This window comes from Diceros bicornis, chromosome 13 (genome assembly GCF_020826845.1).
Source record: "Diceros bicornis minor isolate mBicDic1 chromosome 13, mDicBic1.mat.cur, whole genome shotgun sequence".
Classification (NCBI taxonomy): Eukaryota; Metazoa; Chordata; class Mammalia; order Perissodactyla; family Rhinocerotidae; genus Diceros; species Diceros bicornis.
The window spans coordinates 39325060-39343130 of record NC_080752.1 but is presented as its reverse complement, the minus strand read 5'-3'; the positions used below and the strand labels follow the sequence as shown (position 1 = coordinate 39343130).

Below are 18071 nucleotides of genomic sequence, written 5' to 3'. Positions count from 1 at the left end.
AAACTTCCTTAAAAAGTGGAAAATGGGTGAGAGCTATCCAGGTGATGAGCGAAGGGAACAGCGTTCCAGGTACTGGGACCAGCAGTGCAAAGGCGCTGTGGCTGGAGGAAGCCTATGGAGTGTAAGGGATTGAAAGGGCAGAGTGGCTGGAACTGCTAAACCAAGGTCGGTGATGGAAATAAGCCAGAGAATGGGCAGCAGCCAGACCAAGCAGGGCTTTTGGGCCTTGGGAAGGGTGAGTCTTTATCCTGAGAGCAATAGGAAGTCATAGAAATGTTTTAGAGAAACAACAGGATTAGATTCAAAATCCAATCCTCCTAATAGAGGTCCACGTGTCTCTCTGTCCCAATGTGGCCAGGGTTGGGGGGTGTCAGGCTCACGTCTCCCAGTTTGGAGATTTCAAGGCAAACTGTCCTCTCCTCCCAGCATCTCATGCCCAGGTGAGAACACCCACCACCCTCAGGACTGAGAATTCCAAAGGTGTCTGGGTGCCCGCTGGCCGAGGTCTGTCCAACAGCACAGTTGTCACAGAGAATTAGAATCTGCCCAGCAATTCAGGAAACTCGGCACGGCTCCCCCTGTGATCCTAACTGGGAGGCATTACCCCGAGTGAGCCGATTATCAGGATGTGTAATTTCTGGAATAAACACAGCTGTGTTTGTTTCTCTGTGCAGCGCTCCAGACAGAGCGGCAGCCCGGCCCGCCGCGTGCAGCTGGAGCCTCGCACCTTGGGACGGACGCCGTCAGGGAGCGGAGAAAACGCCTCCCCGAAGGCCACCGGGTGCTGCCATCCAGGCGGATCTGTCTGGAGGCCGACTCAGGGGCCCTGGGAAGCGGGCGGAGAGAACACGGAGGGGCCGCCGTCCCAGGAGGGGAAGCGAGTGTCGAAAAACCTCCAGGTCTCTTCCCTTCAGCACGGGGGTGGTCACGATCGGCAGAACAATCTAGAGTTGTTAGATGTATGAGGTCCATGTAGAAGGACGCTGAGAAGGTCAGAGTCCCGCCCCGGGGGTTTCTAGACAGAAAAACTGAGGTCCAGGGACGGGGAATGGGAAGAACAGGGCAAGGGACACCGTGCATCAGCCTCCGCTCTGTGCCAGGCCCTGAATCAGGTCCCAGAAACGCCATGGTGTTCGCTCAGGTCTGAAGCATCTGTGCAGCCTGCAGGGTTTCAATCCCAGCTCTGTGGCCCAGGCAGCCTGGGACCATGAGCAAGCCACATGTCACCTCTGTGTGCCTCAGTTTCCTCCTCTGTGGGGATAATCATCCCTACTCCACGGGGTTGTTTTGAATATTAAGCAGGATTCTGCACGTAAAGGGCTCTGTGCAGTGTCTGGCACATTCTAAGGAGCCCATAAACAATGGCTATTCCTCACTCATTCACTCATTCGTTCATGGATTACTGAGCATCTCCTATGTCCCAGGCACCACACTGGACACTTGTAAACAAGAGACAAAAATCTCTGCTGTTATGAAGCTTACATTCTTACAGGGAGAAAGACGATGATGAATTGATGCTTTATTTTTGTCGTCATTATTATTCCCATTTTACGGAAGGGTAAACTGAAGGTGAGAATGGTTAAACAAATTTTAAAATGTCCACTATTTATTTTTATCCTATCTCATTCTCTAAAGGGCAGAGGCAGATGTTCAATAATTTATCCAAGTCTCTACAGCTAGAAAAGGGAGCCGCTGACTTTAAAGGTCTTATTTCCCTCGGAAAGAGTTTTAGTGGCTATGGACCTAGCCCCATGTTCCAGGCCCACAGCTGGCTTTGTGTGACTTCAGGCTGGTGCTGTCCCTTTCCGGGCCTCAGTTTCCCCACAGGCCCAGCTCTGATATTTTGCATTCTGGGATGGTTCCTGGGGTGCTGCTTGGACTGTCCAGGCCCTACGGAAGAGCTGAGCCCAGGCAGGGTGCCCACCACCTTTCCCGGCACCGAGGGGTGAAGTGGGGTGGGGGGACAGGAGCCCGAGGAGCTCTCTAGGAGCCGGAGGGCTGTGGCGAGGGGAGAAGGAGCCAGGTAGCTGCCCTCCCCTGCCGTGTTCACTCTCCCACGGTCCCCACCATTCTGGCCCACCCTCCCAGCATGTTTGCTATATCCTGGTCCCTGGCATGGCCAGAGTAGCAGGCTGGACAAGATTAGCCTGCACCGGAGGTTTGGCTTAATTGAGGCCAGACCCTCGCAGCCCCTCCCGGCTGCAGCCTGCCTCTCCCTGCTCTGGATCCTCCCCCCATGCCAGCCTCCATGGCCATCTTCCTGAAGCCTTCCCTGCTTCTGATTTCTTTCTTGGCCCCCTACTGCCGCCAGCATCGAGTCCAAACACCATAGCTTATCCCTTAAGGCCTTTCTTACCCAGCTCAACCTCCTCTGCCAGCCTCCTCTCCCGTTTCTCTCTTTCACACCTTTTCACTCACTGTGGCTTCCACACACCTGCCCCTTTCCAGACTCTAGGCCTTTGCTCAGGCTGCTCACTCTGCTAAGAATGCCCTTCATTCCTTTCACTGTGTGTCAAAAATCCTACCTAGCCAAACACGCCTTCCCTGCCAGCCCAGGCCAGAAGACTCTTCCCCTTTGCACTCAACATATTCCATCTTACACACAAGTATGTATTAATCCCATCACCGAACATCTCTGAACCTGCTTTATTTCTGCAAAAGGAATGTTAATAACTATTAGGCAGGGTTGTTGAGGGGAGTAAACGAGAGCACGTCAGAAAAGCAGCTAGTATGGTGCCTAGCACTTAATAGGGACTCAATGGTGGGAGGCTGCTACGATGATGATGCTGATGATGAAAGAGAAAGAGAAAAAGAAGGGGAGGAAGAGACGGAAAAGGAGGAAGAGGAAGGAGACTTTGCCCACTCCGCGCCTGGGATATAACTCTTTGACATCAGAATGTCACTTCTGTTTAATTCCTCTCTATTTCCCCCCAGCATCCTGCAGGATTTCATAAATGATTGTTGAATGGATAGACAGACGAATGGATGGATGGAGGGATGGAGGGATGGCGGGATGGAAGGATGGAGGGATGGAAGGAAAGAGGGTGAGATTATGGGAAGGATGTATGGACGTACGAATGGAAACAGTTAAGTCTGGAGGAGACTAAGCGTGCTACCCCAGAAGCCTAGCAGCATAGCAGCCCACTGGCAGCTGAGGCTTCTGGGACCAGATGCCAAATCTGTTCCCCCTGGCTCCAAGCTCCCGCACTCCTGGCCAGCATCAGTTGCTCTCAAGGTTGAGTGAGTGGAAGCTCAGGGCAGCTGATGCCCAAGGGAGTTCCAGCTCTTCCTCCACCTGTCACCAGACTCCGAGAGCACCAGCCTCTGACAGCAGGGACAGATCTCCAAGAGTGTAAGCCAAGTCAATGGGAAAATAGGATTTACTTTACAGAAATTCACTTTGGGGGCCAACTTCTCTGGAACTCCCCAGTGCAGAAACTTTGGCAAATCCACAGTCAACGGCTCAGGAGGTTTCTCTGAACCTGGGGAGTGTGCTGTTTGCCAGCTCTTTCTAAGTCCAGAAACTGGAGAATAAGGAAATATCGCAGTCTAGATACCAAAGGGAATCTGAGGGGGAGAAATGCACCTTGGGTTTTGGTGTTTGTTCATTCTTCCATCCATTTATCCACCCAACTATCTAAAACATGCAACCATCCTGCCATTATCCACCTATCTATCCAACCATCCATCCATCCATCCACCCACCCATCCATCCGTCCATCCATCCACCCATCCCTCCACCCATCCATCCATCCACCCACCCACCCACCCACCCACCCATCCATCCATCCATCCATCCATCCACCCACCCATCCATCCATCCATCCATCCATCCATCCATCCATCCATCCATCGAACCCATGCAATCTCCATGAAACCATTTTATCTATCTATCTATCTATCTGTCTATCTACCTACCTACCTATCTATCTATCCATCCATCCATCTAACCAAACATCAACCTGCTCATCATTCATCCAACCATCCAATCCATGCAACTATCCATGCACTCATCTTTTATCCACCCAGCCACTCATCCATCCAACCACCAATCACTCAAGCACCCACCCAACTACTCAGCTGCCATCCATCTATCCAACTGGACAGTATCCAACCAGTATGGTTGAGGACCTCCCATTATGGTTGGGGAGAAGCCAGATATGATGACACAGTGTGCAGTATGGCCTAACCTGGGCAATATAAAAAACGTACATACGGGGCTGGCCTGGTGGCGCAAGCAGTTAAGTGCGCGCGCTCCGCTGCGGCGGCCCGGGGTTCGCTGGTTCGGATCCCGGGCGCGCACCGACGCACTGCTTGGTAAGCCATGCTGTGGCGGTGTCCCATATAAAGTGGAGGAAGATGGGCACCGATGTTAGCCCAGGGCCGTCTTCCTCAGCAAAAAAAAGAGGAGGATTGGCGGATGTTAGCTCAGGGCTGATCTCCTCACAAAAAAAAAAAAAAAAAAAAGTACATACAAGGTGCCACCAAGAACACAGAGGCCGCCAAGGACAGAAGGTTCAACACTGCACACAGAGTGGAGAAGGACCAGAGAGAGAGGTCAGGTCAGGCCTCAAACAGGAGCAGACGCAAGCTTGGTCTTAGTAAGCAGCAACAGGAATTAGCCAGAGAGAAAGTGAGAAGGGTACCCAGGAAATGGGCGACAGGAAACAGCATGGTAGATTCTAGAGTCCAAAGGCCTGAGTCCTCATAGCCACTTGGTTAACTGTGGACCTTGGGCTAGTCCCCAGTGTTTCCAAGTCCACCAGCCTCTATAAGGCCCCCTTAGTCCCCAGAGAGAAAGGGCCACGTCTGACTGCAGCTGGGAGAGAAGCTGCCATCTGCTGCCCGGGACTGTCCTCTGGAGGCCACAATAGGGGTGAACCTGGAGGGGAGAAAAGTAGGCCCCCACAGTTCTGTGGGACGGGCTTTGCTGCCAAGCAGACACAGGTGTAAATCACAAGCTCACATTTTGCTGCAAGTTACTTAACCTCTGAGTCTCTCTTCCCTCTTCTGAAAATGAAGAAGCCACTAAGAGTTCCCTCACAGGCCCTAGCAAGGACTGAATGAGGTCACACCGGGGAGAACTTGGTCGGCTGCAGGCAACACAAGCTATTCTTCCCAAGTGCTGCCAGTATTCGAGTCCTGCTGTGTGCCAGGCACAGTGACCTAAAACTGCGGTTAAGAAAGTGGGCCTCAGACATACGCGGATCAATTCTCAGCAAATGTTAGTTCTTTGTCTGTATCTGTAACTTATGTTCAAATGGTTCACAAAAAAACATGCATATGGATACACACACACCCCCACACAGAGAGAGAGAACAAATGGGGCAAAAACATTCACAATTGTTGAATCTAGGGGAAGGATATATGGGTGTTTATTTTACTATACTTGAATTTTTCTATGTTTGAAACATTAACAAGAAGAAGAAAAGAAATCAGCCCTTCATTGATCTATCTGGAAGTCCGCTGCCTGAGTTTGGATTCCAGACCCACCATGACCGGTTAAATGACTGTGGGCGAATTATTTAACTTCTCTCAGTCTTAATTTTTTAATCCATAGGATGCACTAATAGTAACACCTAAACCCGTGCCTGGTTTCTAGCAAGCCCTCAATAAATGCTAGTTGCTGCTGTTATTATACTGTTCTCACTCAACAGCTGAGAAACCGATGCTAGGAGAGGTTCAGTAAACACCTGTTTTTCACACATCATCTCTTTTAATTCCCCTAACAACGCCATGGGGTAGGTGACATTATCCTCATTTTACTGACGAGAAACCAAGGCCGAGGAGGGGGAAATGACTTACCCAAGGTGACACAGCTGGCAAACGGAGGAGCCAGGATTTGAACAGTCTGCCTGGCTCCAAAGTCCAGGATCTTCCCCCAGTGTCTCCTGCGTCTTCTCTGTCCCTGGAGCCAGGCCAAGGGGACATCGGAACCCTTTCAACTCCAGAAGGGGCCAGTCAGAAGGGGGTCGTGAGCTCTGCTGGCACGGCTGGGCTTCCGGGCTGGCTGGGGGACACCCAGCGTCAAGGTCTCCTCGGCAGCTCAGGAGCCTTTCGACTGTGCTCCCGAGAGCCGCAGGAGCTGCCATCTGAGGCCATGGGCAGTGACAGCTGACGCTGATGGCGACAGGCAAGAGGACGTACCGGCCGGGGCCCTGACTCGAACAGACTCCCTGGGCTACGGCCTTTCGTGGGATCCAGAAAGGCCCCGGGGGCTCCGGCTGAGGCTGTTCCCAGGCTCTGCCTCCCCGTGAGAGGCGGAGCAGCCCCATTCAGGCGGGACACATCCCACTGTGCGCTAAGCCGCTTTCTCTCCACTTACACGTTTCAGATGCTTTCTGTCCTTCCGGCTTCCCATGGACTCAGGCCAAGTGACAAGTTGGTGCTGTGGACATATGTCGTCGCCATAATGGGAATGTTGACCCCACGCCCTCTCCCCGCTGAGGCCAGGCAGCTTGCACCCCGCCCTGTTCTCAGCCACACAGGACTCTTTCCAGCTCCCCAGAGACATTACACACTCGTAGGCCTCCCACTCAGATCTTGGCAGACGCTGGCCCGTTGCTCGGAATGCCTGCCTCACCGCTTCTTCACCTGGCTACTCCTTAAGAATCATCTTAGAAGTCGCCTCTTCTAGGAAGCCTTGCTAACACCATTTGACCGTGGAAGAAACCGAGGCTCAAAGAGGTAAGTTAAAAGGGCCAAGGATGCTGTTTTAAGCGTCAGAACCAGAGGTCTAACGGGCAGGGTTCTGCTCTAGGGCTCTGTGCTTTCCTTTGAACCAATTCTGCCCTCAAAGAAGAAACCAAAGGAAGACATGCTCCCTGCTTTCAAACATGACAGAGGCCTGCAAGGAGCTGATGCTACTGGATCGTTCCAGAAGGCAGGAGACAGGAACCATGGAGGGAAGTTACAGAAAAAGCGACTCCCCATTTCAAGGTGAGAAGACATCTCTAACACCCTCACTGCCTACTGCCTGTGTGACCTTGGGTAAGTCACTTCAGCTCTCTAAACCTCACTTCTCCATCTGTAAAATGGAGGTCACAATAGCCTTACTATTTCTCTCCCCCAAACACCTAAACTAGAGCTTGTAACCTGCCAGCCAGTGAACCAAATCCAGCCAGCAAACATGGGTTGGTTTGGCCAGGACTGTATTTTAGGATAAAATGAGCAAACATTTAAAAACCAGTTTTTCCATAAACATTAGAATTTTGCAAATCAGGGGATCTGGCAAAATTGAACCCCGATTCTGGCAGGGCAACATGGTCAGGAGTGGGTAGCACCTGCCTTCTTTAGACAGGACGTGCACTCTCCTGGGGGCACCGCTGTCTAACACCCAGCTCGCCTCCCTCACTCACAACCCAGGCCAGCGCGAGAGTCTACGGGCTCCGGCCAGGACCCCTGTGAGTGATTCTTCAGATGACAGTGGCCTTGATTCCCTTATCAGTCAGCAAAGTGAAGCCCCATTTCTTGCTCAATGACTGAACACATAAAATTTGACTATGCATTGCCCCTACTCTTCAATACCTCCTTGGAGGTGATCCTCAGAGGGCAGTGTCCCCCACCCACCCACTTCACCATTTGCACACATCTCCATGTGCTCTGGGCCAACCTGTGGTCCAAACTCAGATCTGACAGCAACTGGCCAATGCTTCCCTACTCCTCCGGTGGCCCCTGGAGATGGGAGTGACAAACCGCATCGTCACAGGTTCTTTTATGGTTGAGTGAAGAACACGGTGGCTCCTTGGCACAGCCTTCTGACGTGGCTGAAACCATGATCCCCAACTTGCTGATGAGGAAACCGAGGCCCAGAGGGGTGACATGACCCGCCCCAGGCCCCAGGGGCACCTGGGCTCCCTCCTCCAAATTCAATCCCACCCGCCCAGGGCCTCCTCCTCTGGCTTCAAGCCTCATGCCAGGTCTTGAACAGCTCTGACTCCGGGCCACTGGTGTTCATTAATTTGTGGCTTCCTTTACTGCACAGACGCCTCTTCAGTGCCTCTCATGAGCCAGGCCTTGTGCGGGGTGTGGATTATAAGTGGAAAGTCCCGCCCTCTCAGGGGAGGCAGGGAGGTGACTACTGGGGGCGGGGTGGGAGGGAACAGAAGGAAGACAACGAGATGTCTGGCTTCCTGTACCCCCACCCCTGCACTGGACTATAAACTCCCTGTGGCAGATTGTCTCCAAATACGGCCACCGACAACGCCTCCTACGCGAAACACCAAGCTACCCTCCCACTGAGGATGGTCTAAATCTCAGACCAATCTGGACCACAGGTTGGCCCAGAAGACATGGAGATGTGTGCAAATGGAGAAGCGGGTGGGTGGGGACCCTGAGCTCTGAGCATCACCTCTGAGACATGCTGAAGACAATGGGCAACATGTAGTCAAATTTTCTGTGTTAAATCACTGAGCAAGAAACGGGGCTTGCCTTTAATGACTAAACAGAAAATCAAGCCCAATGTATTTTCCCTGACCTTGAACCTATAAGGAAGCCAGGGATGAATCTGAGCTGGCTTTGTGACTTGCTTCGGCTGCAGAGGTGATGTTTTGTAACAACAGAGCCTCAAGAAGTCTTGCAGTTTCCGCTTCACCCTCTTGGGAGCCAGCTGCCGTGGAAAGAAGCTCAATCTAGACTCCTGATGGGTGAGAGATCTCGAGGGGTGAGAGAGGGGTGCCAGCCTTCCAGACATCCCTACCAGGGCCTCAAAGACGTATGTGAGGCCAGGATAGACCTGCCAGCACAAGCTAGCTGAGTGCAAATTCATGAGTGATCCCAGCTGACACCACATGGAGCAGAATAAATGCCCAGCGGAACCCAGCCAAGCCACTGAGTCAGTAGAAATAACAAATCGTTGTTCTAAGCCAAGAAGTTTTGGGGTGGCTTGTTAGGCAGCAATAGATAACTCATACACTTCCCAGGGGCAGAGCCCTGTACTTCTTACGGCGCTCCCCTCTCCTGCCTGGAGCCTGGCCCTGGGCATCGAGGCCTGAAGCTGGAAGGGGCCTCCAAAACCACTGAGTCCCACCCCCTCACCTATAGGCGAGGCCACTGAGGCCCAGGAAGGAGAAGTAATTTTCTCCAGATCACACAGAGGGATGGGCAGATCTACGAGGCAAACTCAACTCTACAGAGGCCTTCGAGCAACACAAATGTGTGACTCAAGTTGGTGGCACGTTACCCCTAGTTAGTGCCCACATGTTCTGTCGGAAGAGGCAGCCACTATCTGGCTCCAGCCAACTGCGGCCATGTGGGAATGTGGGCCCAGTGAAGCCAGATTGTCTGACTTTTCACAGAAGCCAGAAACAGGATTTCTCTGTAAAATCTCTTGATTTTCAAACGTTGGCTAAAAATTCAAATTGGATTGACGAGCTCTGGACCATTGGGACTGGCCTTGGTCTTCAGGCTTGGTCTGGCCACTCACCTTGGATGAGTGGAGTAATCACCCCAGGCCTCAGTTTCCTCATCTCTAAGATGGGCCCCACGGCTCCTGCCCACTTACCGAGCTGCTGTGAAAACCGGATGAGCTAACGGATTTGGAAGTACAAGCTAGAAATGGCCCTGTGACTGTTCCATGGCCTCCGTTCTCTGCGGAGGCGCCCCGCACAATGTAATGAGTTAACACCCGATTTGTCTAAGTTAGAACAACATTATTCTGACCATTATGACAGAGATTGCATTTTTATGGCAGGTTTGTGAGTTCCAGAACCCTCCTGCTTGCATTATCTCAGGATGTTGATGGAGTCAGAGGCTGGATGGCTGCCTTGGAGACCCTCACCAGAGCCAAGCCCTCGCTCTGAGCTGGGAGGCACATTCCAGAAGCGGCTTGAGTGGCGGTGAAGAGCACGAGCTTCGGAGTCACCCAGACCTAGGTTTGAATCCCTGCCTCCCACTCTCTGGTTGTGTCCCTGAGCTAGTCCCTCTCTGAGTTTTGGTTTCCATATCCTTAAAATGGGCTAATAATAAAACCCCACAGTGGGGCTGTTGGAGACAGCACAGACAACGCTCCCAGGGGAGTGTCTGGCACAAGAATTGACGGCTGTTGTCATTATCACGGCATGGTAGTTGGTGCCTGGTAGGCACAGGGCCAAGAAGGCACAGCCATAGAAGATCCTGCCCCTTTCCTGGGATGCAGGAGGCCGAACTGGGGTGGGAATGGGGCCTTTGAGGAAAACCTGGATGGGAACCAGAGAGGCAGGCTGGAGCGGCCTCCCAACCACCCACAAGACTCAGACTCACTCAGAAGTTAACTCTATCGTTGGCTTTTCCCTGTGGTGAGTGAGGAGGGGGCGGAGGAGTGCTGGAGGGCAGTCCCCTCAGTGAAATGGCATGCACGTCCCCTACTCTAAATCCAGTTTCCCATCAGTATCGAGCAGCAATGGCCACAGTTACTATTTACTGCGTGCTTATCACACCTGAGGCACGCACTCGGTCAGACAGTTTCATGGGTAAACACATTCATTCCCCACAACCATCTCAAGAGCTAGGTACTATTATTATCCCCATTTTAGAGATGAGGGAACCAGGGCTCAGAGAGGTTACATAACCAGCCAGAGGACACACAGTAAAGAACATTCTGACTCCAGACACCCTTCTTGTAACCCCCAGGGTATGCTACTCACGGAACAAGAGAGAAAGTGGTCAGGGCTAGGCTAAAAGGCTGTGGGATTGCAGAGAAAGGAGCAAGTCCTCTGGCAAGGAGAGAGGGTGCTGACGATTCACAGTAATGACCGCTAATGAATACCGGGCAGAGCTGCAGCTCAGGTTGTTCTGCTGGTCTCTGTATGGAGGCTCTCATTCCATCCTCACCACCAGCCTCTGACAGGCAGTATCTCCAGTTTACAGATGAGGAAACTGAGGCCCAGAGAGCATATCACCTGCTCAAGGGCACAGAGCAGACAAGGTCTCCTCCCACAGGGGGCTGCAGCAGGGCGACAGACGGCTCCAGGAAGCTCACCTAGCACGGCCCAGGCTAAGGTGGCCTAGGTAAGCCCCCCAGGTGACACAGGGGCGCCAGTGAGACAGGTGTCCCCTCTCCCACTCTTCGGAAGGCAGCCGCTTTAAAAGGCCCTAAAACGCTTTCAAGGCAGCCTTATCAGACTGAGCCGATCCCAATCAAGAAGCCTCCAGGTGCCGTCAGATCAACGGCCAGCCCCACCCTGGGAGCTGTGCAAACATTCTTCCTGCCCTGCCCTCCCCCAGCCAAGCCTCTCTGTTCACCAGCGGGAGGCAGCCGGGCGGTGGGCGCTGACTCTGACTGATTTCACTCCATTTCAGTCTTTTCCAGTTTCCCGCTGAGCCTTCTTTTCTTTCCCAGGAGTCCCCTGTTTTGTCTGAGGCCACTGGGAGGCAAATCTGCTACTGGATGGAAAGAGCTGGGGACTGTGTTAAAAATACAGATCCCCGGCCTCGTTCCTGATCTACCGAATCTCCAGCGGAGTCAGGCAAGCAGGCCGGGCCACGAGACGGGACAGGCCTTGGTCAGAGGTGCGGGCCAGGCCCACCTTGGCCAGGAGGCTGTCCTGATCTCACCCCTCCACCCTGGAGGGAGCACAGCCCCCCTGCCTTGCCCAGCCCAGGCCTCCTGTGACCAGCCAGCTCCATCCACCCCTTTCTGGAGGGGTCTCTCTGCGGGCAGGGGTCCAACCTCCGGCCTAAACTCATAGGTGAGTTCTGGGCAGGCAGAGCTGACCAGCCGCTGGGCCTTGCTGAGTGCCCAGTACAGCTGCCAGAGAACCCGCCCCCACCCTGGCTCTGAGGCTGATGCAAAACCTTGATGACGTGGAGGGGGCCAAAGGCGGCAGGAAGGACAGCCCCCAGGGAGATACTGGGGCCACTGAAGGGCAGAAGGGCTGGCAGTGGGGCAGAGGGGCCAACCTAGGACTCCAGAGACGGGGAAACAAGCCCCTCACCGTGTGCCTGAATGTAGGCTCCTGTTTTCACAACTGTTTTGAGAATCTTCTGAAAGCTAAGACCCCTCTTCCTAGGAAAATCCACATCAACATCCCACATTGTATTATAATTTCAGGGTGTTCACAGATCCCCAGAACTAAGGAGGCCTGGGGACCCCAGTCAAGAGCCCCCTAGTGTAAGAACCCGAGTATCTGCCCCCATGGGGCCCTGGAGAAGAAGGCAGAGATGGCGCTCTGGGCCCACCCACACGAGCGGGGTTGCCATCCCAAGGCTGGGGGAAGCTGGGAGCCTGTGCAACGGGTTGGAGGAGACACTGAGGGAGGATCTGTTGCCTGGACAATCCAAATGCCAAAACGGGGGCCACGTTAGGACACAGCCATCAGTGACCACACCCACGGGCGCTCTGAGGAAGGGGACCTCGGAAGGGCCAAGAACAGCAACTAATATACATGGCCACATGCCTGACACTTTACAAGGGACGTCCAGGGAGTCCAAGCTCCTCGCCCAGGGCACACGGCATGCAGCGCTGGGATCTGAACTAGGTCTGATTGCCCTGAAGGCTGTGCCTTTTCTCCGCCCCACGCTGTCTGTGAAGTCAGCTGGCCTTGTTCCCCACCAAAGTCAGAATCCCTCCTCCCACCCAACATCTGACATGAAGTAAGTACCCAGTGACTCTTTTAAAATACATGCATGGATGGAGGAATGAATGAATAAGTCATCTTGCTTTTGAATTCTACAGAATGTGGTTTTTAAATCTAAGCCCTGATTTCCCGGCTAAGATGGATACATGAAAGCAGCCTCCTTTAAAAATGAGAAGCAGAGGAAACAAACATAAAAGGAAACCAATTCCAAATTAATCCCACTGAAGGTCGCTGGGTCTTAGATAGGTAATGCCCAAGAAGTGGGCCCAGTAGAGGGCTGGGATGAGGGGGGAGAGAAAAGAGGTATATGGGGGTGGGGCAGGCAGGCTCCCTCAACCCCCATATTGACAGGGACTTGTTGAGCACACAGCTGCTGCTGGTCCATCTGAATGCTTAGCTCTGGCTGAACTGGTCTATTCATTATCCCCAGACACTTTCCTGCATCCTGCATCCCTGCTTAAACCATCCCCTCGGCTTCCCCCTCCAGAAAGATCTCCTTTATCTCCCTGGCCAGAGGACTCCCTCCTCCATCTCTGCATCCTTCTCCTGATACTTATCGTCTAACACAGTATAACACATTCATTCATTCGTTCACTCAACATTCATTCATTCAATGTTCCTTAGCCGACTGTCATTCAGCTACTGGGCATCCACGTGACTGGGTCAGCTCTAGGCCCTAGGGACGCCGGAACAAACGTGGCAGATAAAACCCTCGTTCCTCCTGAGTTTACAGTCTAGGGGGCAAGGTGAGTCCTGAACAAGGAAACTAACAAATCTGATACAAACAAATTTCAGGCGGCAATGGCATTACGAAGCAAAACAAAGCAGGTGGGAGAGAAGGTGGCTGAACTGAGTCTGTTTTAGATGAGGCAATCAGCGAAGGGCTCCAGGGAGGTGGCGTTTGAACGGAGCTCTTTTTACCACAACTGTGGACACAAGAGTGAGCCAGGTGAGCTCCCTCGGGGAGCTCACAGTCTAGCAGAGAACAGACCAGTCGGCCTTTTCTTGACTAGGCAGGACCAGGTCTCGCTCATCTGAACATCCCACACACTGGAAGTCAGTGAACTCTCCAAAGACAAATCTGGCTGGGTCCCTCAACTGCTCAAGAACCTTCAAGGGCTCCCCACTGCCCTCAGCATCAAGTTCAAATCCCCAGCCTTCCATCCTAGCCCTTCAGGGCCTGCCCTGCCCTCCATTCTCAGCCTCCTCCCCCACTGCTGCCCTCAACACCCATCCCCCTCAGATACACCCAAGTCAGGACCCGATCATCACGTCTCCATGTCTTTACACTTGCTCTTTCTTTTTCCAGGCAGAGTCCCCTCACCCTCTACGTCCCAAAGTCAACCTCCTTCACTTTCGAGAACACAGTGCGTTAGTGTGACAGGTGGCTGGGAGAGGTTCATTACAGGGAGAATGTGTAGCGAGAAAACGAAGCAAAGAATAAAGCCATAAAAGACAAAACAGCCCTCTTCCATCCTAAACCGCCTCTGCTGCCCCAGGTGGCTCACAGCTTCCTCCTGGCGGCACCCTGGGACACACTTACCATGCTGGATCTTGCCAACTGTTTTCCCTACCAGCATGTCTCCTATCTCCCTGCCCACCCAGGGCCCAGCACCACGCCAGCCAGAGAGGAAGCTCCCTAAATATTTGGAGATCAAATGAACAAATGCTCAGAGGAGACTGATTTTCTCTAGACTTCAACCTTTGGATTCCATCTAGTGGCTGGTCAGTCACTGGCCTCTTCTCCTGTTGGACGTGTCCCCAGGGCACTTCTATCCCTCTCGAAGCGCCCACTCCAGAGGCTCCAGACTTGTGTTTCCCTTAAGGTCTCATGGTTTAGGGGAGATACTAAGCTCGTCGTCCTAACCCAGGGATCCCCCCACCAATACACACGCCCCCTCTCTCTTCTCTCACGTTCCAAAGGCTGGGACTTCCTAGGACCTTAATGCTCTGGACAGCCTTGTTACTGCCGAGTCTGAGGAGGGGGAAGGGCAAGGAGTGGTGGCCACATGTCTCTGGGTACTGGGAGCCCCAGGCGCTGCCCTCCACCACGCCAAGCTTCAGACCTCTTTCCACAGACTGTGCTGCTCCCAGAAGGATCCTGTCTCTTCTGGGATGTGCCACAAGCAGCACTGCCCACTCCATCTTCCATCCCCCAAAGGCCACACACAGTTCTTCAAGGTGGACTTTTCCGCATCCATTACCTGGTCTGCATGTCATAAACACCCCCGCGAGACAGGCAGGACGGGCGTTGTGATCACGCTCTTTCGACAGATGAGGAAACGGAGACTCGGAGAGGGGAAGCAGGTGCCTGTGATGGAATCCCAAGAGATCAGGGAGACCATTTCATACCCAGAGAAACTGAGGCCCCTAGAGGGAGTGGAGCTGGCCCAGGGTTCCATAGTAAATTAGAAGCAAAGCCCTCGACCTCCACCTCACACCATCTCCCCATCCATTTGGCCAGCTCCTTGTTAAGCCCTCCTTGACTAGATCCTTAGTGTCCAGGGGGCAAAGGAAGAGCCTGAAGCAAGGTTTAGGGTGCCCTCGGCAGCCCTCCTCCCACCCACCATCAGTGGCAGCTCAAGCAGCCATCCCTCCTGTGACGTCAGCAGCTGATGAGCCCTGTGTCCGGGGCCCAGGGTCCAGTCTGGCCAAAGGCCCCCAGATTGCAACCCTCCCCTGCCAGGGCCATGGCTGGTCAGACGTGGCCCTTCTATCTACCCCACGGTAATTAAAAATACACCTGGGCCTCTTCCAGTGAAAGAGGGGCCAACTGTCTTCCCCTCCAGCCGCTGACGGCAACCTAAAGAGCAATATTTATGCCAAGCTCCCCATAATACTGTAAACATCGCAATACATAGCGGGCCAACGCGTGAGTCATTTCCCCAAAGCCAGAGTTAATAAGTGGTACCTCAGCTGTGTTCCAGGGAGCTCCCACCAGCAGCCAGGCCCCGGGGCTGCCCTCCACACCCAGGGCTAGTGGCCCCCTCGGTGCCCCAGGGGCCCCACTTCGGGAAACCACAGGCAGCCGCCAAATCCTCCAGGAGCAGGAGGACAGCTGCCTCGGTGCCAGAAACTGTGGCTGCCATCCAGGGACACCCCTCCTGAATCGCAGTCACCACAGTGCTCATTACTGAGAGAGAAACTAAAGTTACAGCACGGGATCCCCCATCGTGCCATTCCCAGAGGCTGTGGCCCCCATGTCTGGTCTGATCACTTGTTTGTTTGTTTTGAGCTGTAAGAGGCAAAGGGGCTTCCCATCACCCCAAAGTGGCCTGAGATGAGGGTACATATGCTTCACCCCTCAGCCGGTGGTGGCAGAATCCTGGAAGGGGTCACCTTGTTTAGGCACAAGAAGATCCAGCAAAAGGAACAGAGCACAGGCTTCAGAGACCTCAGATCCCGTTCTATTTTTATTACCTGATGGCCACCGGGGAGAGGCTGACTTTTCTGAACCTGCGTTTCCCTGTCTATTAAAAGGGAATAAGAATCTTACCCACCTGGCTTTCGGGGAAGACTTATTTTGGGGAAGCCAACAAAATTGTGGGAGGGAAAGTACTTTGCAAAGCTTAAAGCACCTTGTCAACTGTGCAGCACGTTGTAAACCACGGAGAGCTGCAGAGTGCAAAGTACTTCACAAACTGTAAAGTGGTCTGAAAACTGTAAAGTGCGGTACACATGAGAACCATTATTCATTTCTTGCCCCACAAGCTCGGCCATTTCTGGTGGACACACCCAGACCCCCCTAACTTTCCCTCCAGAGCAAGCTGGCTCTGGGGACCTGGAGGCCACCCTGTCCCCGTGGGCTTCGGGAGGTACCAACACACGACGCCACGGGGAGAGGGCCCAGCGACCCCAGCCAAGGCCAACACATGGCAAGAGCATCTGGTCCGGCCCTGGCGGCAGCTGGAGAGTTCCCGGGGCTCCGGCAGCCACGCTGAGCTCTGCCGCCAGAGGGGCGGTGGCCGGCAGGGGTGCCCGGAGACTCCGCGCAGCGGAGAGATGCCCACGGACCCATCCCCCCGTAGTCCTCCCGGGGAGGGGACCCCATTGTACGCCGCGGGCGATGGGCAGGCACCGGTGCGGGGGGCTGGAGCGCTCACTTCCATTCTGCCAGTCCCCGCTCTTCGGGGCGCCAACCCCATCCCGGGGGCGCGGACCGGGAGCCTCCCCCGCGGTCAGCCGCGGTGCCTCCCTCCCGCTGCTCCTTGCCAAACTTTCCGGCCCCGACTGCGCGCCCGGACCCCCGGCCGGCGCCCCTCCACCCCGTGCCGAGCAAGGCCAGGCCCGCGCGAAGGAGATGCCCAGGCCCGGGGCGGCGAGCGCGCGTGGGCAGCCCCCGGCCCTGGGCGGCGCTCGCCGGGCTGGCTACAAAGCCTCGGCAAGATGGTCCCTTCGCCTCCTCCTGGCACAGTCAATCAGCGTCCGCCGCTCCCCGGGCGCCCGCGGGGCCCGCGCCTCCCGACGCGGCCGGACACACCTCCCCGCGGCCACCTGCGCCCGGCGCGAGCCCCCGGGCAAACTTTGCGGGCCGCGGGGCGGAGGTGGGCGCCGGCGGCCGCCCGTGCCCGGCCGCTCCCCGCCCCCATCGCCCGCCCCCCGCTCACCTTCCACGGCGGCGAGCAGCGGCAGCAGCAGCAGCGCGGCCCCCAGCCTCCGCAGGGCCATGGCTGCGCTGCCCGGGGCCCGGGCGGCCCGGGCGGGAGCGCGCGCCCCGGGCTCGGGGGGCCGGGGGAGCGGCGAGGCGCGGCGCACACACAGCCGCCGCCACCGCGCAGCCAGCAGAATGAGCCATCCAGCCCGGGCAGAACGGGGACCCGGGCTCCGCCAGCGCCGGGCACGGCCCACCGGAGCCGCGGGCGCGGGGGGAGCCCGGCCGGGCCGCCGCCCCCCGCGCGCTCCCGGGCCCCCAGCTGGCCGCGCGCGTCCCCCGAGCCCGGTCCCCCCGCGTCCGCAGGGCCCCCCGGGGACAGCGCGGGCGCCGGAGCGCGGAGACCTCGCGCGCCCGGGCGACGGCGACCCCGGTCTCCCCCCGCGCCGCAGTGGTCTCTCCCGGCGCTGTGGCTCCTCCAGATAAAGCAGCGATTTCGGCCCAAATGTTTCTGAATTTTTATTGAATGCTGCAAAGCCGGAGAGCGTCTGGCGCGCCTGACAGGGGCAGGGAGAGGGGACCCGGGGGGAGGACGGGGGAAGGGGCTGCCCAAAGCGGGGGGCTGGCCTTACCTGTCAGGGCCGGGAGTGCCACCCCCTCGCCTCAGCCCTGCCACCCGGGTCCCTGCGGCTCCGAAAGGGACCGAACTGCAATGAATGAAAAAAAAGAGGGGGTGGGGGTGGAGATGGGAACAAAACAGGCGGCTTTCCCAAGCGCTGGGGCTGGGCTGGGGCCTCCGCCTGGGAGAGTGGGCCTTGGCGCTAGCACGAGGGCCTGGGGCGGGGGTCACTCCGGCAGAGGCGGTCGGGCCCTGGCAGGCAGACCCCAGGCCTATTCTCCCGGCCTTGTTCTGAGCGAGCCCACGA

At 55.5% G+C, this 18071-nt stretch overlaps 1 protein-coding gene across 4 annotated transcripts in view; it reads right to left on the bottom strand.

The window, feature by feature from the left end:
- EPHB2 (EPH receptor B2) overlaps window positions 1-17267 on the bottom strand; it is a 183304-nt gene extending 166037 nt beyond the window's left edge. For 3 of the 4 annotated variants that reach the window (XM_058553178.1, XM_058553180.1, XM_058553181.1), the window contains exon 1: window positions 17162-17267. In XM_058553178.1, the coding sequence (XP_058409161.1) occupies window positions 17162-17222 (61 nt within the window). In that variant the 5' untranslated portion in view covers window positions 17223-17267. The remainder of the gene's footprint in view (window positions 1-17161) is intronic. The other variant, XM_058553182.1, reaches the window with a different exon arrangement.
- Window positions 17268-18071: the final 804 nt, after the last annotated feature.